The sequence below is a fragment of the Nyctibius grandis genome, chromosome 11, assembly GCF_013368605.1.
Source record: "Nyctibius grandis isolate bNycGra1 chromosome 11, bNycGra1.pri, whole genome shotgun sequence".
In the NCBI taxonomy this organism is placed as follows: Eukaryota; Metazoa; Chordata; class Aves; order Nyctibiiformes; family Nyctibiidae; genus Nyctibius; species Nyctibius grandis.
The window spans coordinates 16,528,934-16,555,800 of NC_090668.1; the positions used below are offsets into that span (position 1 = coordinate 16,528,934).

General features: G+C 38.8%; 1 protein-coding gene across 2 annotated transcripts in view; it reads left to right on the forward strand.

Moving 5' to 3' along the window:
- Window positions 1–26,867, forward strand: part of PDE8A (phosphodiesterase 8A) — a 128,593-nt gene that overhangs the window by 88,640 nt on the left and 13,086 nt on the right. For both annotated transcript variants that reach the window (XM_068410151.1, XM_068410152.1), the window contains exons 2-16: window positions 305–361; window positions 2,801–2,991; window positions 4,169–4,225; window positions 7,647–7,704; window positions 9,176–9,264; window positions 9,514–9,592; window positions 10,791–10,928; window positions 16,350–16,438; window positions 17,724–17,775; window positions 17,876–17,918; window positions 18,885–18,962; window positions 20,220–20,290; window positions 20,933–21,097; window positions 23,747–23,795; window positions 24,051–24,186. In XM_068410151.1, the coding sequence (XP_068266252.1) occupies window positions 305–361; window positions 2,801–2,991; window positions 4,169–4,225; window positions 7,647–7,704; window positions 9,176–9,264; window positions 9,514–9,592; window positions 10,791–10,928; window positions 16,350–16,438; window positions 17,724–17,775; window positions 17,876–17,918; window positions 18,885–18,962; window positions 20,220–20,290; window positions 20,933–21,097; window positions 23,747–23,795; window positions 24,051–24,186 (1,352 nt within the window). The remainder of the gene's footprint in view (window positions 1–304; window positions 362–2,800; window positions 2,992–4,168; window positions 4,226–7,646; window positions 7,705–9,175; window positions 9,265–9,513; window positions 9,593–10,790; window positions 10,929–16,349; window positions 16,439–17,723; window positions 17,776–17,875; window positions 17,919–18,884; window positions 18,963–20,219; window positions 20,291–20,932; window positions 21,098–23,746; window positions 23,796–24,050; window positions 24,187–26,867) is intronic.

Below are 26,867 nucleotides of genomic sequence, written 5' to 3' on the forward strand. Positions count from 1 at the left end.
CTGGAGCGATACAGAAAAATAACAATCTGTCTACCAAACCTTCATGACTAATCCATTACTTTATGTTTAAAATGACAATAAAAAAATGACTTGAAGAATAGCTTGTTGACTTGTAACTGTGTTAATGGAGCTTAGCATATAAATTTACAAAGCAGAATAAGGGTCTCATGAAGAAGCAGCCTCATAATGATAGCAATATATCTGTGAGACAGTGGTAAATAAGAAATGTCTTCTCTAACAGAGCTATTTTTTCTTCTTCCCTAGGTGTATATGTATTAAAAAGATGCCTTCTTATTTCTTCTAGGCACCAGTAACAGATGTGCAGTTTGGCCCTATGAGACTTCATCAAGATCAACTTCAGGTAATACAACAGTTCAAACTGAAGTCTTAATTTCTAAAACATCACAGAAGTTAGCTTAAGATTTATGACTGGGATTTTTTGGGTACAGAGATCTTCACAGAGCATTTTTGTCAGGTGATAACGTGCACCTAACAGATTTTTATAACGACATTCTATGTGATAGCCTAAAAATCCTGTCTAACTCTTTTCTCCAAACATCTCTCAGCTCATAAAAATAGAGCTATCTGTAGTTCTTTCTGCTGTCAGTTAGCTTGTAATCAGTTTAGCATGTACCTTGTTTTGTATTTTACTGGTAGTCAATTCTTAATCAAAATTTCGTCAAAATGATACTAAGCTAAATGTCCTGTCAAGGTCTATTACATGGACATTATTACTAGCATCAAACAAACTTCCAATATCATCACAAAAGATACAAAGTGAGCTTGGCAAAGTATGTTTTTTTGTTATTAATTGTTGACTGGCATTAATTCATCCTCCATTATTTCTTTATTAATAACAGTTGTATGTCAGTTGTCCCTTAATTTTATCTGGGATGGGTATGAAGTTTGCAGATACATGACTCCTTTGGACTTCCTCTGAACTTTCTCCTCTATCCCAAGGCATACTGAACCATTAATAATCCAAGATGTTCCTCACTCAGTAATTACAAAACTCCAGAGTGAAAGTAATCTGGACCTGATAATTTGAAAAGGTCTGTCTTCAAGAACTGCAGTTCAACATCTGCCTGACCTATTGTCAGAACAAACAGTATTATCATCGAACATCAGATCTTAGGACAGCCTCATCCAGCTGTTCCCCAAATATAAATCAGAAACATTCCTCGAACATCTCTGCCTCCTTTATTGATATGAATAATTGTATTGCTTTTGTCCAGTCATGAGCCACTCTAAAATTCTACAAGTTTATCCTGGTAGTATAACTGGCAGGTACGAGGGAAGGAGAAGTGAGACAACATCACATTTGTGCCAGAGTCAGTCATACAACTCAGATCTGCTGACTTTCTGTGCAATTGCTGAAAAACCATTCTAACACTCTTAGAGTGTTATAAATTAACTTCACTAAATATAGCCCAAACTATGTCATGTTTTTGCAAAGAGTTTTTCAGGTTGCTATAAAAGGAATCTGAACTAAATGAGTCTTCCATTCTTACGAAAATATGCACTACATGGAAATGTTAAGATTTACTGGTAGACATTCCACCAACCTGGTCCAAAGTGTAACCAGCACTGGAATTCCTAAAATCACCCAGAAGAAAAAATGGCAGTGGGAGTTACACATGCTCCACATTATTGTCTGACCAAAGCATATATTTAAGTGTGGTTTGATTAAATTACTGAATGATTGGTGTCTTGGGACAATAGACCAAATGCTGGTTTAGTTATCCACCTTTCCCAAAAGGCTGCATATACTGAGTCATCCACAAAATCAACACTAACGTAGATCTATAGTCTGCCGTTCTGTGTATTCTTTCAGGCAAAAGAAGTTTGCTTCTACAAAACATTATCCTGACATAAAGCACAATCACATCGGTGAGAGTCTTCCTTAGCAGACTTTGTTTATCTTCTGTACTGTATTCAACCCTAGAACTTGAAATACATTTTAGTAGAATTGGGCCGTTTCATACTTTGAGTATGTAGGCATTGTATTGATTTTGAAAAGGCTCAAAGAGATTAATGTTATTGGCAATTACACAGCAAGTTAGGACAGATCAAATACTGACTCATAGATCTGACTTCCAGTTCGGATTTCAACCACAGTAATCTCCTTCTGTGATACAAATCCCATGGCAAGCTTTGCATAGGAGTCACATGGGGTCATACTCCATACACAGAGGTACTGCTTATGGTTTCAGTCTTGTGTGAGTTCATCTTGAGCAGCCTATCTGTAGTTTCCAGAAACCCTGCAGACTGGGCTGCATCCAGTCCTTTGGGGAACTAGAATGAGATGAAAAAGAAAGCACATTTTTCATCATGCCACGGAAGTGCTGTTAAGTATTAATTCACATGAGGTGAACCATGGCATTTTTTTTTTTTCTGGAATATGATCCTGGCAAGAAAAATAAAACCCAAGAAAATGGTTGTATGTGAGACAACTTCAGTGAAGAAAAGTAGACTCACTGTTATTTCAAGTACACTGTCTGAAACATAGGCATCTAGTCTCAACTGATTGCCTAAGCTCTCTTTCTGGCTAATGAAGAGAGAGCCACTTCCCAAATTTCTTCATCCCATGTGGATATAAATGGCTCTTGTCAGACTGTTTTATCCACTCAGAACACCTCTGTAAACAGACAAGTATAAAAAGCAATACAATTCTGTTAAAAACAATGCATTAAGCCTTGGAAATGACTTTAAAAAACATATTAAGAACAGGCAAAAGTTACAGAATCTACTATGTACCTAAGACTTGTTTGTAATGATTCACTGTCTGTCTTTAACCCAGGTACTTTTAGTGTTTGCCAAAGAAGATAACCAGAGTAATGGGTTCTGTTGGGCATGTGAGAAAGCTGGATTTCGATGTAATATTGCCAGGACACCTGAGTCTGCACTAGAATGTTTTCTTGATAAACACCATGACATTATCATTATTGACCATAGACATTCCAGATACTTTGATGCAGAAGCATTATGCAGGTAAGCACCATTTCAGTGTAATTAATGCTTAACTATATAACACATCATCAAAGTTTTTTTGCTTTTATATAACCCTTTTATAAAATCTATCAAACGTTGATATTTTTTTGGACAGATGTCCACTGGCAGCATTGAATAATGTTACCTCAGTGCTTTACATCTGATAGCTGCAGCATTTTTGGTTGTGTGCTAGGATATATGAAGCTTGATCTGGCTTGAAGCCACAGTGTACAAATTTCTTGCCATAGTGAACTGGTTTGGTTTTTTTTTTCAAGTACATGGTTCCTTGTTTGCTCATTAAATTAACCGCAAAGGTTGCATGTGCCACCAAGCAATTTAATGAATATGTTCACTTCGTTAGTGTTCTGAATTTTCTGAAATGTCACTTGCTGTTGAGTAACTCCAGATTCAAATAAGCAATGTTTTGTGTGCACGTTTCCATACCTACAATGTTTGAAAATCTGTTATGAAGAGCAAAGTTGCAAACTGATTCCAAAAATACTTTCACAAACTGCTGTAGAGTATGAAAAAGAGGGAAAAGGTTTTGCCTTTCTGAGTCTCTCCACAGAGATTTGACAGGCAGTGGGGTCTTGCTTCAGTGACTTTCCAGTGAAATACCCCTTGGGAATGTGTCTAGACTGAGTAACAGTCTGTGGGATGTGGGTGGCGGGGTCAGGTTGTGTACCCTGGGTGAGCGTGGTGGGCTCAGGGCACTGGCACAAAGGCACAAAGGCTCTTCTCCTTGCTAAACTAAGGTAACTAGATAAGATCTTTGTCAGACAAAGACTAGATATCAGCCCTGTTCCCCTTGTTACATTTTTACCATTCTGTCCCAGAATAAAGTAAAGTGCTCCTTAAACGAGTGAAGCCAAGTCCTTCAAACAAGTCCATTATATGCCATTTCAGAGGGGAGAATTTTTGTTATTCCCCCACTGAGAGTGTTTGAGGTTTAGATTAATCTATATTCTCTGTGTCTTTTTTTCATGGAGTCTCAGACATTGCTAAATTTATTCTCCTTTCTTAGTGGTCCATCAGGCTCAGGATTTGATTTTTGTTTTGTTGTTAAACCATTTAAAAGAGACATTTTAAGAAAAGTACTGTGTGAAGATTCTGTAGAGTCATGTTTCCTGAAATGTGAACTTAAAAAAAATGTTAAATGTTTGCTTTTTATTTAAAGGTCTATCAGAACAACAAAACCCTCAGAAAATACAGTCATCATTGGTGTAGTACGAAGGTAAATACTCGTATCTTTACTTTCACATGCAATCAATACAATGGAAGTCTTATCATTGTAAAAGTAAATACTACAAAAAAAAAATTGAACTAGAACTTCTTACTGTGCTAATAATAAGGTGTTATACTATATAGAGTTTTCACTATCCTTGACCACAGGATTGGGACAGGATTTTTGATTTCTGTTTTTTACTAAAGAGATCTCACTTTGGTTTTGGTTTTGTTTTGTTTTTTCCCCTCTCCTGATCACTGCAGGCTTTAGGAATATGTTTCAAACAACCTCTGTAACATGTACAGAACTGTGGAACTGCCTCATAGATCTATATTTTGGTATTAATAAAAATAACAGTTTGAACCTTTCTTGATCTGTCTTTCAGTCTGATTAATCTCAGCACAACCAGGAGACCTGTTGGTTACAAAAAAAGATACAGAACAATTTGATCAGTATAAAGTAGCATCGGACCATAGAAGCTTTCAAAGTAAAAGTAAACTATAGTATGACATCTCAGTAAAGCAGCGTATATGCTTTTTTCCTCTTCTTCCCTCTGAAAACATTACTTATATATCATAAAATAATGTAAAATTAACAACAATGCAATATATTTAATCTGAAATAAAATACATGGAAGATAATTTCCTCAAAGTACAATTTTGGGAATGTCCATTTCTCAGAAAACATTTATTCTGAAAACCATTTCACAGAATCACAGAATGTTAGGGATTGGAAGGGACCTCGAAATATCATCTAGTCCAATCCCCCTGCCGGGGCAGGATTGCCTAGACCATATCACACAGGAACGCGTCCAGGCGGGTTTTGAATGTCTCCAGAGAAGGAGACTCCACAACCTCTCTGGGCAGCCTGTTCCAGTGTTCGGTCACCCTCACCGTAAAGAAGTTTTTCCTCATATTTATGTGGAACCTCCTGTGTTCCAGCTTGCACCCGTTGCCCCTTGTCCTGTCAATGGATGTCACTGAGAAGAGCCTGGCTCCATCTTCATGACACTTGCCCTTTACATATTTATAAACATTAATGAGGTCACCCCTCAGTCTCTTCTTCTCCAGGCTAAAGAGACCCAGCTCCCTCAGCCTCTCCTCATAAGGGAGATGTTCCACTCCCTTAATCATCTTCGTGGCTCTGCGCTGGACTCTCTCTAGCAGTTCCCTGTCCTTCTTGAACTGAGGGGCCCAGAACTGGACACAATATTCCAGATGCGGCCTCACCAGGGCAGAGTAGAGGGGGAGGAGAACCTCTCTCGACCTGCTGACCACACCCCTTCTAATACACCCCAGGATGCCATTGGCCTTCTTGGCCACAAGGGCACACTGCTGGCTCATGGTCATCCTGCTGTTCACTAGGACCCCCAGGTCCCTTTCCCCTACGCTGGTCTCCAACAGCTCTGTCCCCAACTTGTACTGGTACATGGGGTTGTTCTTGCCCAGATGCAGGACTCTACACTTGCCCTTGTTATATTTCATTAAATTTCTCCCCGCCCAACTCTCCAGCCTGTCCAGGTCTCTCTGAATGGCTGCGCAGCCTTCTGGTGCGTCAGCCACTCCTCCCAGTTTGGTGTCATCAGCGAACTTGCTGACAGTGCACTCTATTCCCTCATCCAAGTCTTTAATGAATATATTGAATAGTACTGGTCCCAGTACTGACCCTTGAGGGACTCCACTAGACACAGGCCTCCAACTGGACTGTGTCCCATTGACCACCACTCTCTGGCTTCTTCCCTTCAGCCAGTTCACAATCCACCTCACTATCCAATCATCCAGACCACACTTCCTCAGTTTCCACAATTCCGAGGTCTTGAAATTCCCATTAAAAATCCTATTTTTCACAACCATCTCTAGCGAACAAAAGACCCTAATTAAACATTTCAAGGGATTCCATTGTAAATATCATCTTCAATGTTGTGTCAGGAAGTCTTCTGACTATGGTCTGACCATTGCTTCTACAGTCAGAATTGTGTCTCATTGGACTAATACAAAAGAAAAGAGAAAAAAAGGAGTGAAAGAGCAAACTAACTCAAAAGCTGCTTCATGTACATCAGAGAGAAAGGCACCTGTGGTTCTGTGGGCCAGCGGTTCCTTTCAAAAGTGAGGAGAGCTTGGAAGCTGGGCTTGCTGACTCACAATTAGGAAGTTGCTCAAAAGGGTTTTTTGCCCTGCAATTCATTTTTGTCTTTTCAAAATGTTCGCGTTGTGTGTTGGGACAAGATAATAGCCCCCTGTGGTGACAATATCTCAGAAGCTTGTGTTCTCAAACTTTTCAGTTGTGTCTAGTATGCCTGCTTCAGAAGTGAGTTTCCTTTCCACTGGGACTGAGTTGACTGTCGAGTTCCCATGTGCTAAACACAAGCATTCTCGAGTCGCCATTTAGGATTTCACAGACAGAGAACTTTCACACATTTCCTTTCTTGCTGCAAGAAGGATATTTGTAAAAAAGCCTGACATTTAGCCAATAGCATACGTAGGGTCTTGTCCTTCATTTTCCTGCAGCTCAGAGTTCAGTTTTTTGTTTTTTTGTTTTATTTTCCCTGCAGAATACCTGTCCTCTTTCTTTGTGCTTCTGGGAGGCAGCATTACCAGATAGCTGGCATAAGGAAGGGCGAAATTTTTCTGACAGCTGCCCTTCTCCCTCTGCTTCATCTTGGGCAAGCCTTGTACTTCAGTAGGCATCATTCTCTTCATGCATAAGAAATGAATGCATGGAGAACAAAAAGAAGAGGTGCCATAAGATCCAAAATTTCACACATAAATAAAAGCTATTGTGCCATCTGCTGAACTTGACCATCTTCCATCTGCTCATTTACAGAAACTTAACGTAATGGCCTTAACAGATTCCAGCCATACATTCACATATGTTGGAGTGTCTTTTAACAGTTAGTATAGCCAAGTTTTTCAAAATGATTTCGATATCTCATTTTAGGAGTATGTCATCCCAAAGTGACCTACTAGAAGGCACTGGGTAGGCGACACTAGAAAATCTGTCCTTGTCTTGAGTTGCCCACCTAAGATTTGGTACACTCAGGTAACAAGTATTTTCTTAAAACTTTGGCCATGTAGACTTTCAAGTGCATCTTTGGCTAGAGACAGCATAAACAAGAAAGAATCCAGCCCTGAAAAAGAAGGAATAGACCAACAATCTAGCTAATTAATTTGTTTTTTTTTGAAGCATTAGTTTTTTGTGATGTTAGCAGCTCATTACATGCAAAAAGGAAAGTGACATTTTGGCTTATCCATGCCAAAGATGAAAGCTTATAAACCCCGCCCCCGAAATGTTTTATTCGTAGATCCTGTAAGGATCTAGCCATATTAGCCTTTAGTGTGACACCTGGGGCACAGGTATGTCAATGGCTTGTGAAATTTGGTCTCAGTCGATTACAGAAATAGTCTCTGATTTTACCATCCTTCTTTCAAAGGCATGCTGATCGTGAAGAGTCATCAATATTGCCCCTGATCTCTGCTGGCTTCACAAGGGTATGTATGTTTTATACTCCACTATGTTGCTCTGACATTTCAAAATCGTCAGGCAAGAAACCATCCAGAAGTTTGGCTGTGAGTGACATTTGTGTCAGTAATCCAACCTGTAAATCTTGTTCATACTGCTCATTCTTATATATATATCCTGATTCTGAACTACCATACACCAGCAGAATTAGAATAATGCTAAGTAGGTGAATGTTCTCAGGAATATAACAAGTGGTGCTGAGACTTTTCTACTTTATACATTTATTTCAGAGTAATACCTGATGCTCTGCTTGAAAAGTTGACATTGACAAAATTGACTAGTGACTGTAGCAGAGCCAGAGAGCAGCTTGCAATGAACAACAGAATGTGCTGTGGGAAATCTCTTCTATCAAATGCCAATTCAGATCTGAAAACAGGCTTCAGACACTGTCAGGTGCTATTATCTATTGTTTGGAGGCACCTGAAAAGTATTACATTGAATCTGTTCCTTGGCAACTATTCCAATTAAGCAGGAAAGGTACTTATTAGTGTGTCAGTTAAGTGGATTCCTCATTGCATTAAGCTGACAATGGAAAAAAAATGTGCATGATTTACAGTGTGATTCAGAGTATTTGGTTGCATGCTTCCCAGGTTTTTTGCTATCCCATCACAATCCATGTGCACCTATTTGCTTATTTGTAGTAAGGTCCTAATACAGGAAATGCTAGAGCCTGAAAATAGCTGTGCTTATAGGTACAGAATCATTCCAGTGGGCACATAAGTAATCCGACGCAGGTTCAGAATTATTCATGGAACACAGCCTCGGAGATGGGACTAATGGCAAAGCGTAGAAAATTTTGTTTAGCAGCCTTGATGTGGTGGCTTACCTTTGATAATCAGTCCTCCCTCCCAAACTATCAACGTCTGTGGCAGTTCAGCGTGAACAAAGATTTAACATTCAGGCTTATACCTGGTAAATATGAGATGTTTTAAAAAAACATCAAAGATACCGAGGTCATTGCTATACGAGCCCCAAAATGAATAGTTGTATCCAATGGCAGGTATATTTGTCAGGAAGTTTTGCTTTCTTCTGTGTATACAGTTTGGGGTATTAGCAGTTGGAAACTCATAATAATCTCAAATTTTGATGACTTGAGACACAACATAATTTTTTCACTGTTATTTTAAATAAGTAGCATGAAAGCATATAACTTCATTAAAAGTAGATTATTTTATATATTGGTCACACTGACAATCGCAGCAAATAAACAGACTGGTTGAACCTCATTGCCATGAGGATCTGTCACCTTTTCAAAATGCAGTAACCTGAAGAATTTTACTGGTCCCAAAAAATAATCGTCTCTTATCGCTTGTGTTACAACATGTTCATTTTTGGCATATCTCCTTCTTTTTAGTTCTTTATCAAGCAAAAGAAAACAGAGCTTCATACCCTTGAGTACAGAAATGTGTATTAATGAAATATTTCTAACTTTATTTGCAGAGATATGTAGAAAATTCTAATGTAATGGCCTGTTACAATGAATTGATTCAGCTGGAATTTGGAGAGGTGCGGGCACAATTCAAACTAAGGTAATTTTGCCAAAAACATCATCAACAAAAAAAATGCCAATTCAGCCACATCCTTAAAAGTATTTATTTTACTGTACTGCAGTTAATTATAGAATGTCAGTTAAATAAAGAATATATGTTAATCATTAAAGTACAACTTTATTCAGTATGGAGTTGCAATACCTTATTGTGATATACAATAAGAATTACGTGGATTAAATTTAATTAGATGCCTCTTTTTTTTTTTTTTTTTTTTTTTTTTGTCTCCAGGGCGTGTAATTCATTATTTACAGCATTAGAGAAAAGTCAAGAAGCCATTGAGATCACAAGTGAAGACCATGTAATACAGGTTTGTTCCAGTTATTTTTGTAAGTACAGAAATTTGCTCTGTGCGCTGACTGTATTTTATTTCATCCATGATTACATTTACTCTTTCTTATAGTACAAGAATCTAACCTAACTTAATGGTTCTAAAAAGACTGGAGTGAGTTTAGCTGTGGAGTAGAATTTTCTCCATTTAAACTATCTTGCATAAATCAAGTCAATTTTAAGAGATTGTTGTTTCTGAATGAATAAGGATTTACTTGTTGTTTTTATTTTTTGTAATTATTCTTTTATATCATGAATGAATGCAGCCACTGGCTTGTATGCATTCTTGTCCAAAAATATAGTATGTTAATTTGATGCTCTTGAAAAGCAAATCTAATTGGTGTTCTATTTAAATAAAGGCAGTACACTTTTTATTTTTGCATAAATGTGATACTGTGTGATGCATCAGGGTTCTTGGGCCAACTGTTTTTGAATGCAATCCTCTCTTAAAAATTTCTTTTAAAAAGGGAAAAGAAATTGTGCTGGGGTTTGCTTAGATGTGCTTAGATGAAAAACATCGTCTTTATAAGGGAGTTAGTTCCATCCCTAGCTATGAAGGCTCTGAGGAGTGATTTTATTATCCATGAAAAGCTTGAGTCTAAGCCTCTGGGAGTTATAACATGCATATAAATTGTACCTTCTTGACCCAAATCTTGACAATAGCAATTTCATTGAAGGATGTGCCTTCTTCATCCCTTTTGCAAAAATAACAGAACACATCCTGAAGTTGTTTTAAATATGTATTTTCAGACCAAATTTTGTCCCTCTGAAGACAGCACCAGAATATGCGAGAACTGATGTGTGCAAGAGTCCTGCAGCTCTAGCAGGCAGGGCTTTCTCACATAGGTGAGGAACCTTTAGGAAGGAACCTCTAGGGGTTAACCTTTAGGAGCAGAGGGCATCCTGTGGCACCCTTTTCATTTCTCTCATTGAAACATTGTAAGTTGAGTGGCATTCAGATGCTGTTATTATGGGACCTGTGTCTGTAACTAGCATGGACATTCCTGTTTTGCTTCACAAAGAAAAAAATGTAGGCATCTCTCTCAGGAGCAGTACATACAGGGATTTATTTCAGGCTGGGAAAGAGATCCCTTGGTTTAGCAAATAGAAAAAAAAAGGGATTCTGTTGTGCTCTGAGTATTCTGTTGAATGTTTTTTTGTTTGTTTTTCTTTCACAGTACGTCAATCCCGCTTTTGAAACAGTGATGGGCTATCAAATAGGTGAACTAATAGGAAAGGAATTAACAGAAGTGCCTATAAATGAAAAAAAAGCTGATTTCCTAGATACTATTAATTCTTGCATAAAGATAGGAAAGGTGAGTAATGGCATTGTACCACTTATCATTTGCTACCTGTAAAAGTTGTTATTGTCCAGGGGTGACACATGGTGTAACTTGCAGCTTCACAGATACGTAGCATTTGCAGCTTTCTTACTCAAACAAGAAGAGGAAGTAAAAAATACTCATTTTTTTTTAAGGGCTGCTTTCTCTTTTCTTGCTTGGAAGAGGTACATGTTTTATGAAAATAAGTGACTTGCTGTGTTTGTCTATAATATACGCTGTATGTAGGTGTGGGAATACCAGAGAGAAATGGGATGGATGAACATGTTATCAGTGTGATGTAAATGAGAAAAGAACCGTGTTGAAGTATTTCGGCATGAAATGGGGAAACTGATTTGCAAGTTCAGAATGTAAAAATAGCCGAAGAGACATTTGCAATATCACTCAAGAGCAATAGGCAGTGTCAGCTGCCAGCTGCCTATATCTTTTATTCTCTAATGACATGGGAGCTGTCTAATGGATTTCCATTAGAAATGTTTGTTGCACCAAGAAAGTGCATGAGGAAGTGCAGCTGGCTTCAAGGGAGGTCATTACAGAGAGACATTACTGTTTACCTGGTAGGTCCATGATGTTCCTTTGGGACTGTTGTGGCTGTAGTGTGAGGGTCCATCTAGGAGCTTTCACTTGCATTTTGACAATGAGGTGTAAATGCTTGTGATGTCATTGGACATGTCATACAACCTTATAGGAAGATGATCATGGAGGTAACACAGAGATTTGGGAATCGGCGTGTTTGCAGATGCATCATGGCCCATGCTCAGACCTGAGTCAGGGTAGATAGTTGCAGTGTACTGACTGTTCAGGGGAAGCACCATGTTACTGACACAGAGCAGGGAGATGCTAAAATGAATCATGGCACTCTGTGCATCTAGGCAGTGATGCAAAAGCACCGATGCAAAGTTGGGACGAGTCATACTGTGTGAATCAGGGTACTAACACAAGCATTCATCAACAAAAGCTGCACTCTAGCTGGGTGCGTGTGCATTTCAACAAGAATGTGTCACTCATTTCTACACATATTGGCCTTTTGGAAGAGATCCCAGCAACAGACAATAGCTTGGATTATGGTGCTTCACACCTCTGTTGCCTGACTGAAATTATTTCAACAAAAGTGGGTAATACAAAACTGATGTTATGAGGGAGTTATTTATTAAGTTATAATTCAAATACATTAGACGTGTTAGGCTTTAAATTCACAACATCAATTCTCAAGATATGAAGTGAACAAATTTTTAATATTTTAGTGTGCTGATAAAAATGTCTTTAATGGAAATACATTTTACTCTATGAATGATAGAAATCTAACCCTAATCAATCTCTTTCCTCACACTTATTTTACTCCTGGCTCTAGGACTTCCAACTGTGAGGGCTAATGAAATACTACTTATTTAAACTTGTCTGGCTGGAACAGCTTAAGCTCTTTTAGGTGGATATGTTCTGTTTATGTGTTTTTTGTATTTCCCTTTGGAACATTTTATAGTATGCAATCCATGTAGCCTTACATCTACATACTAATATAAAAATGAGTTGCAAATTAAATTCTTACAGGAGGTATTTGCGAGTAAGGTTAACTGTGCAGAGCAACCTTTGAAATACTGCAGCCCTTCGAAGGTGCTTTAGTTTGAAATCATTTGTGTCAAGATGTTACAGCATTTTCAGAGGTGCCTAACTTGTGTCTGGATCATTCTGACATGGTCTGTATGTTGTTTTCAGGCTTGTGATTTCTTTATATCCTAAGTTTAAAAGGCTGCTTCCCATTACAATAGGCTATATATTGGTATCTGTAGGTTATAGCATGCCAAAAAAGCCAACTGTCTACTTCTGTGATATTCTCCTGTCAACAGGTTTGGCTTTTCTGTTTTGAACAAACATGGTAACATAATGAAAATAACAGAAAGCAAGATTTTCTGATCTTTAGAAAAATGTAAGCTGTATAAAACCTACCTCTAGGCTTTAAATGGAATTTAGGAAGATGAAGTCTTGTAGCATTTCCCCTCTTGTGCTGACAAACATAGCACCATAAGCAAGTTCAGTATATCCACACAAAAGTTCATAGGCATTACACACAAAAATTGCTAATTGCATGGTGCATAGAGATTATTGGGTCGGGATGTTGTTTCTCTTAGCAAAAAAAAAAAATCTCTACAAGTTCATTTTTTGTTACTACAGCTGGCTGTAATTTGCAAGAAGCCAGCATTATTGAAAGGCATTTTCACCTATCTATACTTGAGGAGTTAAAAAACAAGTTGTACTTTCTTCATTCTTCTGTTTCATGATTCAAATTACATCAATTAAGATGAAATGTGCAATTCTGACTAGAATTCTTGCTGCCTCTGATCTCTGCAGTTTGACACAAAGCTCTTTATCTTAGTTTCGCTTTTTCTGAAGTGAGATGGATAGCTATCGATAAATCAGACACGACATGCAATTTCTCTCACTCCTAGGGAATTATTTGCAAGATAGCTATCTTTACAGCAGGGGTGGGAGAGCGATCAAGGTCTGTGGCAAAGGTCTATGGCAATTCCTTCCTAACTCGGCCTTACTTTCTGTGAGATTGTTTTCATGACATCTTGTGTTTATTTTGGTTTGCTCTGTTTTCTACAAGTAGCTTGCTAAACTTTGCTGTCTAGTGAAAGAAGCCCCAGTCTAAAAGGAAGGCTGAATTGGGGGATTACTAACCATGCCTGTACGAGTGCTCAGAGGATAGATGCATGCCATGGCCACCTAAATGAAGTTTGAAACCTCAGCGTTGATGATTCACTCCATAAAGGATGAAACTGTTTTGTTTTTTACTGTGTATGGTTTTTACTCTGCATTCTATCCCAGCACGCCAGGCTGTGCAGAAGAGACTGATCGCTGTACTTGTGTAGCTGTAATGTAGACATAATGATGAGCTTGACTGACAGCAGGTCTGGTGAAGTAGCTCTTCTCTGTTGGATTGCCGACAGAGGCTTTGTGAGAGAGCATATGGTGTTCTTAAAATATGTTTAAGTAACATCCCTGGAAGAACTTTACCTACCAGCAGGAGTTTGGCTTGGACCTCCTATTTCTCAGAATTCTGCTGACCTTTTCCCTCACACATTTCCTGCCGCAGTTTCACAGGTTTTAGAAATTCACAAGTTGAAAAATCGATCTGTTGACTAAGAAGAACACATTAGTGAATAACCTGTCTTGAAAAGGATGCATTTTTAATGTGAGAATTATCCCATCTGTACCTTATGACTTCACCCCTTTGTGCATATTCAGGGTTTATTACCTGGGTTAGAGATTGATTACTCATCTCTGCCTCATCCCGGTTGTCAGGAAACTATTGATATGCATACTTTTAATTCTGAGAGCATTGAATTTTGTGATGTTTGCTTTGTCTTCATTTGTATTCCTCATGCAGCTCACAGGAGAAGATATTCTGCTCGCTTCTCAATCTGTTATGCACAGTTCTTTTCTCCGACAGATCCTTGGAAAAGCCTTTCATATTTTTTTCTGCACAGCCTGTCACCATGCAGCTCTCCGCAGGCTGGAGTCTTTATTTGCTGGCTCCATCAACATAAATGCAAACCTGTTCTCTCTGTACCTGTGCTCTGGCCTGTTTGACTGCGAGATCTGTCAGTCTAACATAAATAAATATGTATCATGTGCCTTACAAAAGTATTTTCACGTATGCTTGTAAGATCTGATCTAAAATCCATTGAACTCAACTGAAAGACAGCAATTGGCATGCATAGTTTGTATTAAGTGAATATGCAATATGGAATCAATTAATTATTAAACACTTGGTATTTATTAAATGCCCAGCTCAAAATATGCATCTATTAAAAAAGACCAACAACAGCTATTCTAGGGATGGAAATGTGTAAGCAAGATTGTAAATCTTGTCAGCTGCCAGGTTACAAAAGGCTGGCTCTGTTGGAAGGTTACTGGTCTCTGTGCTGCTGCCAGAAATTAAAGGGGGAGACCCAGGGGTCCCATATTTTTCCTTCCCTGAGTTTTTGTAAATAGCCTGTTGAGGGGGCAGCTCTAGTCCAGGCACCACACGCAAGGGGAGACCTCGGGAGGTCCGTCAATGTTGTGCTAATATGTCTTTGCTGTGGTATTAGTAGCACAGTTTGAGAAGCAGCAGCAGCGTGGTGAGGGGATTGAGAGGGAGCAACAGGTAAGGGGCCCATGCCCCGGTGTGTGCTGAAGCCATGTTTAGCCGTGTCTGAATGCGTCGGCGTGGGAGCTCTCCTGCTTCACAGCGTGGGTGTGGGCTCCCCTGCAGGGAGGTGGTTTGGGTCTGGGTGTTAGACCATGGTGGTGCCTTCTGGATTTAAAATCTCTAAATAACAAAAGTGATTGTTTTAACAGTATTTCATTTAAAAGCATGTCTTAAACAAGGGAGAAGGGACATTTCCTGAGTCTCATTGAGAGACAAAATGAGACTCTGCACTAGAAAGAAATATCTAATTTCTAGAGGAAAAAGAAGACTTCTCACTGCAAAATGAAAAATTCCTTTCCACCCAGTCTTTTTTTTTCCCCATTTATGGATTTTATCAAAGAACAATGATACTGACAGTGACAATCTGATACTTCAAAAATTGTCTACTTAAATGTGATCCTGAAACAAGAGTGCTTTTAGAGGGGAGGTCAGCAGATGGGAAGCAGAATCCAGTAGCTGTTCTACCAGGCTCTTTTGCTTCAAAAAAGTCAGGATAAATCTCTGTTGCTTTTTAAGACTGAACTGACAGTGTGGAAAGTAAATGGACTAGGATACCAAAGCGCTTTTAGTCACAGATATATTTAATTTTAACCAGTGATACGACTTCCCAACTCTGCAGGAGAGATGGTGCAGTCCAGAAGTGAAGGTGGACAGGTCAGCATAGTGGTTTCTCACCAACCTTCCTGTCCTGGGAGGAGTCAACGCACTCAGGGAGAAAGTTGGGCAGCTCAGCGTAGCAGTCCCAGCCATGTGGTGCGTGGTCCTGGGGCAGGGCAGGGGGCTGCTCGCACTGTTAGAGCCTGCAGGCACTCCTGGAGCTGCTGGGGGACTCTTGCTCCAGGCAGGGGCTGGTCTGAGCTCTCACTCTTGCAAGGGTCTTTGTCAGGTCTCCCCCCAGTGGCCCCCAACACAATTGGGGTGGGATTGGGAAGAGAATATGTGGTTCTGATTCCTGCAGCACCTGAGGTTCAGCTCTTGCCATCAGGGCACTCACAGGCTGCCCCTCTGGAAGTTTTCCATGCACTGGCAGCAATTCAGGGACCTACAGGTTAGTTATAGGGGAGAGGGTAATTTGAGGGTAAGCACAGTTTAACCAGTCCTGACTGGTTTTGTATTGTAAGACAGCTTACAGGTATGAAGGTATGAAGCTACACCTTCTCCTGTTTTATCTGAACTTGCTTCCAATTGAATTATTTTTTCAGGAATGGCAAGGAATGTACTATGCGAAAAAGAAAAATGGAGATAGCATACAACAAAATGTGAAGATACTACCTGTCGTCGGACAGGGAGGGTAAGTATGAAAGTTAAAGCCATGATTTAGGTCTGAATCAAGGCTCAGTTTAGAGTTCAGTTGCTTTCAGCAGACATTGGATTAGCCTGTTAGTATAAAGAAAACTTAAGCAAGGAAGGGAGCCTCAGACCTCTGCATTTCATTCCTTGGTGCAAAATCAGCTTTACATGCTGTGTGCAGGGAATTCTCTCCAAAAAGGAGCCAAAGATCCAGATGTGCTCACTTGTGACTGTTACTCTTCTAATAGTCCCTGAAGTGCAAGTGCACCCTCCTCTCTTTCTGTGCGTTGTGTTGGGATCACCAGGACCTATGTCCTGTTCCACTGTGCACCTGTACCATGTCCCTCCATGCTCACCTACTGATGGCTGTTGCCGAGTGTCTTTCTGTGATGAGGTCACTGTGTGCTTTGATCCTTGTCAAAATTCAAGCATGTCTTGATTTTTGTGTAACTTCTACTTGGTCCCCAAATAGAGCATTTGGAGTACACAGGTATATGTTAGTTATTGGTACATTTATGATGAGCCCTTCTATACTATATTGGGAAAGAAAATGGATCAGATTGCATGCAGTAGTAGTTTCAAAGCCCTCTAAGGCAACACAAACATTAATTAAGAGCACGGCACATTATCTTCCAGACTTGTCTGAGACAATTGTTTAGAAAGATGTGTCTTCATGAAGGAAAGGCCAAATGCAGCTTCTTCATGCAGTTACTTCCAAAAAAAAAAAAATGCTTTGGGTTAATTTCATCCCTGGAAGTAATTCATGTTCTCTACTTTCCATCAATAGAGTGAAAACATGTTTTCAGCTTAAGATGCCAAAATTGTAAGACCAATATGTGTTACATACATTGCTACTTATGGAACAATCTAAGCCCATTTGGAGCTAGCTTAGAAAGTTTCCTGATAATCAAGGGTGTAGTTTTCAGTTTGATTGCTCTACCCCTAAATCCTATAGAAGGTTTTGATTGTTGGACTGCACTGTTGCATGTTTTGCATTTATATCATACCTGAAACATCCTACATTAGCCCAGAGGAAGCGGGGTGGGGGGGGGGGGGTGTGAGTGTGGAGCAGAGAGGAAGAGGAGGAGACAATCTTTGCAAAAGACGCTTCCATTTTATGTTCCACATCACATGCAGAACTGTGGGTTTTTTCCATTCCCAGTGGAGCCTTCCTGCCAGAACAGGATTTATCCTATATTAATTTGTTGCTCTTACCTGTTTTGTGTATCAGCACTGAAATAGAGCTGGGTTTGGATGGGAATTAACACATTGTTTTTTGCCTACAGAAAGATTAGACACTATGTGTCAATTAGTAGACTGTGCAATGACAACAATAAGGTAAGTGAAAATAGTGCTATGCGTGCTTTAATTTGAACCCTAAATACTACAAAATAATGGGAAAGTTCTGGCTAACTGGATTTCTCATACTGATTTGTAGGTGGAGAAGACATGTGAACGTGTTCAGGCTGAATCTCAGACAGGTATGACACATCTCATCTGTCCTAATAAATGGAGAACATACCTGGGGAAAGAATAAAGCCCGCTGTTAGTGATCTGACTGAAAACCACAGTTGCACAGGACAGTCTGAACAGTACTGTTTAGCTAGCGATATGCTGGGAATCCAGCTCGAAGGGCAGGAAAATAAATACAAACCCTCTCTAGCTGCCTCATTTGTTTTAGAAGTGATATAAAGCAACCCACTCTTGAAAACACAGTAATAGGGCCTCAAGTTGGTATTGTGGTGTTGCTGGATTCAGTGTCACATTTCAGTTGCAGGTAGTGGATCCCTGTGACAAAATCAGAAACAAGAACGATGCCGTCTAGTCGTCATGTTGCTATGGCTGGTCTATAGCTAGTGGCATGTATGTTTGCATTGCTTTTAACTCTGTTGTGGGGTATTTGCATGTGGGTGGAAATGACAATGGCCAACACTACCATTCCCCCTCATCCAACATATCAACACTTCATTTAAGACATCCTTGGTACCCAGGCTGCGGGTACTTGTTAATTGTCGCCTTGGTAGCACAGGTTGTATCTGTTGGAGTCCATAAGGGACCTAGGATACATTGCCTAGTTTGCTAGCATGTAGTCTGCTTTGGTCCACCAGTTCTTTGTGGCAGTTGTTACTTGAGTGAACTCAGGTGCGTTGCACAAGTTGTATTCACAACTACAATTGTGTCACTGTGTCAAGAAAGGAACTTTTCCCTCCACACTGTTAGATCCCTTCTGCAAAAACACTTAGGCGTGTTCTGCCAGAGAGCATAACCAGGTTCATGACAGTGTAATTGAGTAAGAGTTTAAAAAGGAGCTTTCATTGGCTCTCATCTGCTGGTGCATTGTGGTAAATGTCACTTAGCTGCTATCAGGTTGTCTCTGAGTTTCAGTTCCTTTAACAAACATCTTAGGCGCAACTTGCTGTCATTGTACAATATCATTTTCTCCACAGATATTCAGTCTTGCAGACACAAAGACAGGAGGAAAGGATCACTAGATGTCAGATCCACAACATCACGAGGGAGTGATGGTATGTTAAATGAGTAGATTTTTCTGATTTTTATATATATCCAGATTTTTATGTGCATACATACATACACATACAGGTAAGTATGTATGTGTGTATATACACATACACACTCATGAATAAAATATCACGTCATCAATTCATGAACAACTTTACATTTGTCAAATAGCCACATTTTCTTCTCTTGAACTACTTTGAGTCTTTTTTTGAACCAGTGGAGAATGGAAGGCTATCGTCTACCATCCTGCATAGAATACCTCATGAGATTCAACACAGATACTTTCAAGTACAAATGGCAAACTCTAAACCTAACAAATTATTACACTTCTTACCTCTTCTCTTAATAAAAATATGAAGATAATTTTCTTACAGATTTTGTTTTCTTTTCACTGTGTTCTATTTTGTTCCATTAGATCACCCCAAACTTGATAGATCAGTCACATATTCAAAACTTTTGCTGATACTTACATGATTTTGTTAAAGCATACATCATTACTGTCTAGGCAGCATACACTAGTGAAACATGGAAGTAGGTCTGTGGCAGTGAGAATACAATCATACTCCAGTATAGCAAAAATAGCATTGATTTTTCTTCTTAAGAGCTGCTCATCACAAAGAGTAACAGAGATATGTCTGCATTTTATGGGTAGCACAACGTAATTATCCAGAAAAATCCCATCTTGGCCTTTTCTCTACAGAACCAAAATTGCTAACTGATAGAAAACATTTGTTTTTCAATTTCCAATGAATAATAGGCTAGAACCTCTCCTGTTTTAATTTGGCATAGCTATCTTCGTGTCAAAGGAGCTTCACTGATTTACCTTAGCTTGGAAGCTGACTCATTATGACTTGTCATGTTGTGTCAGGCAGCAAAAGTATATATATCCTGTAATAACCTAAGTGAAATAATTACCTACCTGTGCCTGCCAGTTTATACACACACACATCTGTATCACCTTTTAACTGAGTTTTTAATTGAATATTTAAATTAGTTAAAATAAAAAAAACAAAGCCATGATTTTGCCAGGCCGTTACAGCTACTTATCTCTAATCAGGGATATCAGTGGTTCAGCAAGCATCTCTTTGCACCTGTGTGTCCCCAGCATAACAAGCACGTGTATGCATTCTGCAATAGATTGCCTCTGAAGGGCACAGCAGGGTAAGCAGTTCAGAAAATGAATCCAGATTTCTTGGCTGAATCGTCCTGTCGTGCCTTGTCACTGAAATCAGGACACAAATTGTGCTTTGTTTTCAACACAGGCAGCTCACAAAGGCGGCACTCTTCTATGGCCAGGATACATTCCATGACTATTGAAGCACCCATCACCAAGGTAAGTGCACTGTTGCTAGCTGTTGTCAGTTGTGCTGTGCTGGAATATTGGGGCACAAGGCTCCAGTACAGCATCCAGACTGAGGAGCGAGGCAGCGCTGGCCTCTGGTGCAACTTCTTCCCCGGTTCGACCTGCCCACTGGTGGACCTCCAAAAAGCTAGATGGTCTGAACAAAGTTCTCCCAAGCCTGCTTAGTAGAGTGCCCTCCATGTGGTCAGCCATTGCATGGTCCTTTTTAAGGACTTTTGCCTATGTGAAGGAGGGACTAGAGTTCTTCCTTCTTACGCATTGTAAACTGCCTCCTGAGACCATTCAAGGATTTGGCAAAAATCAGCTCTTTAATAAATTGAGAGAGGCAAATGGGAGAAGGTTATATTAAATCCATTCAGAGACATTTTGAGGCTGTGCCTTGAACAGGAAAGTCATTAATAAGACTCCTATCTTTAAGGCCATGATCTTGTTCTCAGAGGCAGTAGCAAACATCAGTGTTTTATTAACATCTCTTTCATTTTGATTCTCCCACATGTGGACTAAAGTTGTAGATCTCATTTATTTGCTCTGAGTTTTCCATAGTAATTGATGAGTGTCTCTGTTCTTTCTTAAATCACTTCTGAATTCAAAACATGTCTAATGCTAAACTAGGTAATAAACATCATTAATGCTGCACAAGAAAGCAGTCCCATGCCAGTTGCAGAAGCTTTAGACCGGGTTTTGGAGATTTTAAGAACCACTGAATTGTACTCTCCACAACTGGGGACAAAAGATGAGGATCCACATACAAGCGACCTCGTTGGAGGGTTAATGACAGTAAGTACATACTGCCATAAACAGCTATTGATTAATGTTCCAATGCCTGATTTTCCCAGTTACTTGATCTTTCTCATCTGGCATGTGCTTTGCCTCTACAATGCCAAATTTTCAGGAAAAACTGCACATCTCTTTAGTGGATTTTTTTCCCCCCTACATTAATAATGTAGTTCTGAAAATGGGAAGAAAATTGACCAGTCCCTTTGAAGCATTAGTTTTGCTAGAAATGGAAAAGAAAACCAATTCTTTTTTCAATGTGATTTGTTTTAGAAAGGTATAGATGGGAGAGGAAGAAGAAAGAAACATAGCTAGATACTTGTATTTCTTAATTAGGATTAGAATGACATATTTTGGGGCTCTTCAGTGTATAGAAAGAATGTGTTTTCAAAAGAATGCAAAATATATATTTTTGTTGCTATTTCTTAGATTATATTTGTAACCATAGAGACTTATAGAAAGATCAGAGTACTCTGAGCTGGAAACATGAGTGTTCACGTATTAAAACACAATTGTGCTCCACAGAACTCATAATTTAAATAAATAAGGCAAGAAAAAGACCAAAGGTGGCATGTATTATGTTGCTGTGTTATGAAAAGAGGAATGAGGGCATTGGAAAAAGAAGCGTTGTACCCAAAGCTGAACAAAGGGCACGTAGCAAAGGAAGAATTGAACCCAAACCTTCAGAGCCTGGAGTCTGACCCTCCTGATAATAACTAGATAACTTCAATGAATGTTACCTGTGCCTTAAGGATATGTGTTCCCATTAGTCTGTAGGTTGCATATAAAAAACTACCTCAGGAAAAAAATATGACAGTGTGTAGGATGCAAAAAGGCTCACAAGATGTGAGCTTTCCAGAGATGTCTCTGGGCTATTACCATTTCATGCTGTAATTATTAAGATGCCTTTGCAGTATCCATCAGAATGTTTAAACAGTTTACATATATTTTTGCCTTTTAAAATACCACAGCAAATGTCTAATCAGGAGAAACATATGAGAGACTTCAAGAATTCCAGGAGATGACCTCAATGGTTCATATAGGGGTGAATTTACTAACTCAGTAGACAAAATATACTGTTACCTTAACTATAAAGATATAGGAAAAATATTGATACGTATAATCATTAGAGTCTCAAAGTGAGTCTTTTCTCCTGCTGAATACACAGTCCATAAACTCAACTGTTTTGTCCTTTTTGTGGATGGTTGATTCAGAATACATTTGTATTCTGACTGTATTCAGTCCATGGTCCCAGAACACGTAGGTAACAATATTGCAAAACACAAAATCCTTACTAAAAATAAAACAAAGGCTGTTTTATGGAGCAATAGAAAAGCTGAGAAAATCCATTTCAGAGCATGAGGGTATGTGGTATATTACGAGTTTTAAAATGATCTGGGAGAAGTACTTTTCTAGTGAAGGGTCTGTTGAAAACAGAACCATATTATTCCATTTCATGTTCAGAAGTTATGTCTGAGTAGGGGAACAAGTAGTAGGTTATTGGATTTGAACTCTCAAGCAGAATTCATGATGGGAAGGGCATGTGGAGTTCAAAGATGGATTTGCCAGATACAATTACACCTGCTATTTCAACTCTTAAAAAACTAATCTTTGATTCTGAATGGTACATAGCATCTGGTGTCCTAAATGTTTGTGTCATAGCAGTGCTATTGAAAAGTCACTGAGCCAGTTATAGGAGTAGTACTCCCTTTCCTTTTAAATCACAAAACTCCAGACTAATTTACTTACAAATGTGAACATAAAAATGAAGCATAACAATTCTTTTAAGTGCAGACACTGCATGTTCAGATATAGCATCCACATTTACTTCTGCTATACTTTGGGTGCATAACATCGTTAGTTAATGTGCATTCAGAAAGCTGTCTTTTTTTTAATAACTGTTGGTTTACATCATGGACTAACCATTAATGTGCAGTAACTAACAGCTGTATACATCAAATGAGCAAGCAGGATTTGGGCCACAGCATTTAGAATTATGAGCTGAAAAGTAAATATTAAATATATGATTCTGTTAGTTTTAATCCTTTCTCTCAGCTTGCACATCTAGGCATCGTGCCAGAATTAAGCCTAGGAGGCACTGAGTTGGAGAATAAACAAGCATATGTTGTTCTTTGATAGAAGGGAAGCCTCAGAGTAATTTGTTGCTTTGCAATCCCAGCAACAAATCACGAGATTCTTATGCTGATGAGGTGACCTGATCTACCAATACCAGGGGAGGAAGGCAGAGGCATGTCTCCATCCGTTCCCTCCCACCACCCACCTTTGCTTGTTGATGGGAAGTATGTGGACATACCGTGTCTGGTTTGTGGCACACATCCAGAACCTGTGTTTGTGTTGTCCAGACAAAGGTGGATGTAAGGCTGTAATTCCAGACCTCCATCTGCACCTGAGGAATTTGTACCTATCTGAGTTCAAATTGCATCCCATATCTTGCAGTTTCCCATCTATTATGAACTATATGTGAAACAGGCAAATCTTGACAGTACACACAAATAAGGGAGAGGCAGCTTTGATGACTGTGACAGGTTGCAGTCAGGCTTCTCTAAAGTCATTGTGCTACTATTTCGTGTCATCATCTTATAGACCTTTTGTACAATGCCCTGCATTTAACTCTCAACTTCTATTGAACAGGATGGTTTACGAAGATTATCAGGGAATGAATACATATTGTCAGCAAAACGTAAGTTTTAATTTGCCGGTTACTGAGATATTAAAACATGTTAAGAAATTTAAGAAACAGAGGAAATGTGATCAGATGTTCTTTTTTATAAGCATTGTTTGGTTTTGTTTTATTTTTATTTGTAAGCATTGTTCTGCAGCATTACTGAGCTTTATAGAAATGAGAGTTGCCAGGCGTTACTGCAGAAAAGAAAACATTGAGTAAAAGTGTATCTCAGGGTTATTAATAGTGATCTGCAAATATATTCCTCAACAGAAACTCATCAGGTGTCTGGCAGTTTGATCTCTCCAATCTCCCTCAATGACATACCGCCACGGATAACACAGGCAATGGATAATGAAGAACACTGGGATTTTGATATCTTTGAACTTGAGGCTGCCACCCATAAAAGGTCAGTAAACTCAAGAGCTCATAAATTGAAGTCGCTGAAAACTGACTTAAATGTCATCCTGTAATCAGCTCTTTAATTTCTCTACCTGTGCTTTTAAAATGGAACTACTTTTATTTTCAAAGTCAAATGTTTGAAATTTTCTCATTGTCATTTCTAGTTGTGTATGAACCCATTAAATATCTTCTGTTTCATCATACACTATTTCCTGCAGATTCCCAGTGGATGTAAGTGAAGGTTATATATCTTCGATATGGTATAATAACAACATAATTTAAAAATTCCTTTTCTGTTCTCAATAATAGAAAAGTTGTACAAATCAAATTGTTGTCTTGTGGGGATTCAAATTCAAACTATGGCAAACTACACACAGAGTCAACATGCTGGTCTTAATTTGGTCAGTTGATACAGTTCATGTTTTATTTTCTCTCCATGCAATTGGGTAATTTTTATTCCTAAAAAGTTCAAATACAGCTTTTCAGCAGAAGTCTGATTGCTTTTCTCTGGGATTAGAGGAAGGTCTTTATTCTAAAATCTTGGCAGGCTACATTTTATGTAATCTTCAGATTAACTGAAGAATATTTACTGATAGAAAGTTGGGCATACCAGTTTCCATCACAGAAGGTTTCAAAAGCAGATCAGCAGTTCTGATAGACTGTACTTCATTAGTAGCAAATGCTTCCACTAAGACTGTAAATTGATCTTTCTGTTCAAATTCTTGTTTTTATTTGCTGATGCCTATCAAAAGTTCTCCTTCGGGTCTAGTTTCATGTATCGTGCTTTGTCTTAGCTTAAAGCTTCTATGAGACACTAATTTGGAGGCTAGATACTGCAATGGATTGACTATCGTAAGGCCTCATCAAAATCCCAGATATGTGAGAGCTTTGAAAGATATTAAAAAACAATGTCTAAGAAAGATACCAGGCATTTAGTTAACATATATGCACTTCACTTTTAGACCATGGTTTTATGAGCCAATAAAGCATGGAAAAAAATCAGTTCTTTATTCTTCTTTAAAGTGATTTTATTGTAAGTGAAGAAATTTGCATCCAGTCACTTTAGGGTTTTTTTTCCTTTGCTACATTTCCATTTATAATGAAGTGCTATAGATACAGTAATTTAAAAAAAAAAAGTCAAAATGTAGTCAGTGTGATTTACAACTTAAGAATTAATTATCCCAGCCAACACACATGAGATCACCAGATAGCCAACATGCATGAGATCGCCAGATAGATTTCTCTGTTCTTATTGATTTGGAGAGACTACAGAGGGACAAAGGAGGTATTTTGTTGCCTGTCCTCTTATTAAAGGTATTATAATTCTGATTGCTTCCTGCTATGTTTAAGTAAAGGCAATTCATTTACTGAGAGAATTAAAGTGATCTTCAGTGAATCACAACTATGAATATGTTATTAATATTGTCTTCAAGTCCAAGCAGACATACGGTAGTAAAGCCAAGATAATTCATTAAATCTAAGCTTTAGTGCATGACAGTTCCCTGACACAGAAAACTGGAGAGACCTTTGTCTGACAGTGCTACATAGGTGGGATTCAAGGGGATTTAACTTCAGTATATTATGATTCTAGCATATGACACAGTATTGTCAAGTGTTTTTGCCAAGAGATGTACATCCAACTCTAAATTACCTCAGCAACTCTAAATGACCTCACCTTACCCATCAGGTGCAGCTTGAAATCAGAGTGCTTGATGCATCTGGAATCAAGCAGCAAAGTGAGATGCCAAAATAAGGGTTTCAGATCTAGTTTTAAGAATCCACATTTGAAAATATTTACCACTATACCTGTTTTTCTTAAGCAAAAAATGTATTGGACAAGAAAACAGCAGTATTAACTGGATTCGAAAAAAGGCTAGTGGACTAAAACTTGACTTTTTTGTTTTTTAATTTGCTCTATTAAACATACTGCACTTTCATAGCTTTCACATCAGAAATATTCTGTATTGCTGTTCTGATCTTCATTCAACTATTAGTCATCTGGGTTTAAATTGTGCAGTTTGACCTGGGAGAAGCAAGAGTACTGGAATACAGTGATGCTGGCTATTTTTGGAGACAGGTGTCCGACTGGGTTAGCCTGAAGGTTCAGCTGGCCCTTATAGTCTTTTTGGAAATGGCATAGTCTGGCCCAGTCATTTGCTTCTAGAATATCTCTATCTCTCATCCTGTATTGCATGCAAAGTCAGTTGAGCAATGGAAGCCTGCAAGGATGGGTGTAAAAGAAATGGAGCAGATCTGCAGCAGAAAGAATAGTGATTGCAGCATTGTATAGTATAGATATACTTAATCTACCTGTAAATGAGCTAGTTTAGGCATTTGTGGCAGCAGCAAGATTACCTCCCTCCTCTCATGAGCAGAGTTTAGTACTTGCTAATTTATCTCATTTTGACTGCCGTCTACATCTACCCAAGATAGACTTCCCAAGCCCCAAAATACTGCTACACGTAGTACAGCAGCAATATGGAGCCTTTATTCCTGGAAGTGTTAGGAACTGGCATGATTCTAAGAGTGCGTATGTGATGGGTAGGCCGAACATTTCTGCAGGTCTGGATTGTAATCCTGTAACAAGTCCTTATACCTGGTCTGACATGTCATTGGTTAAAAATGCTCTATAGATTCATACTATTTATGCTATGTAATATTCTTTCAACCTCATTTGTTTTAAAACTT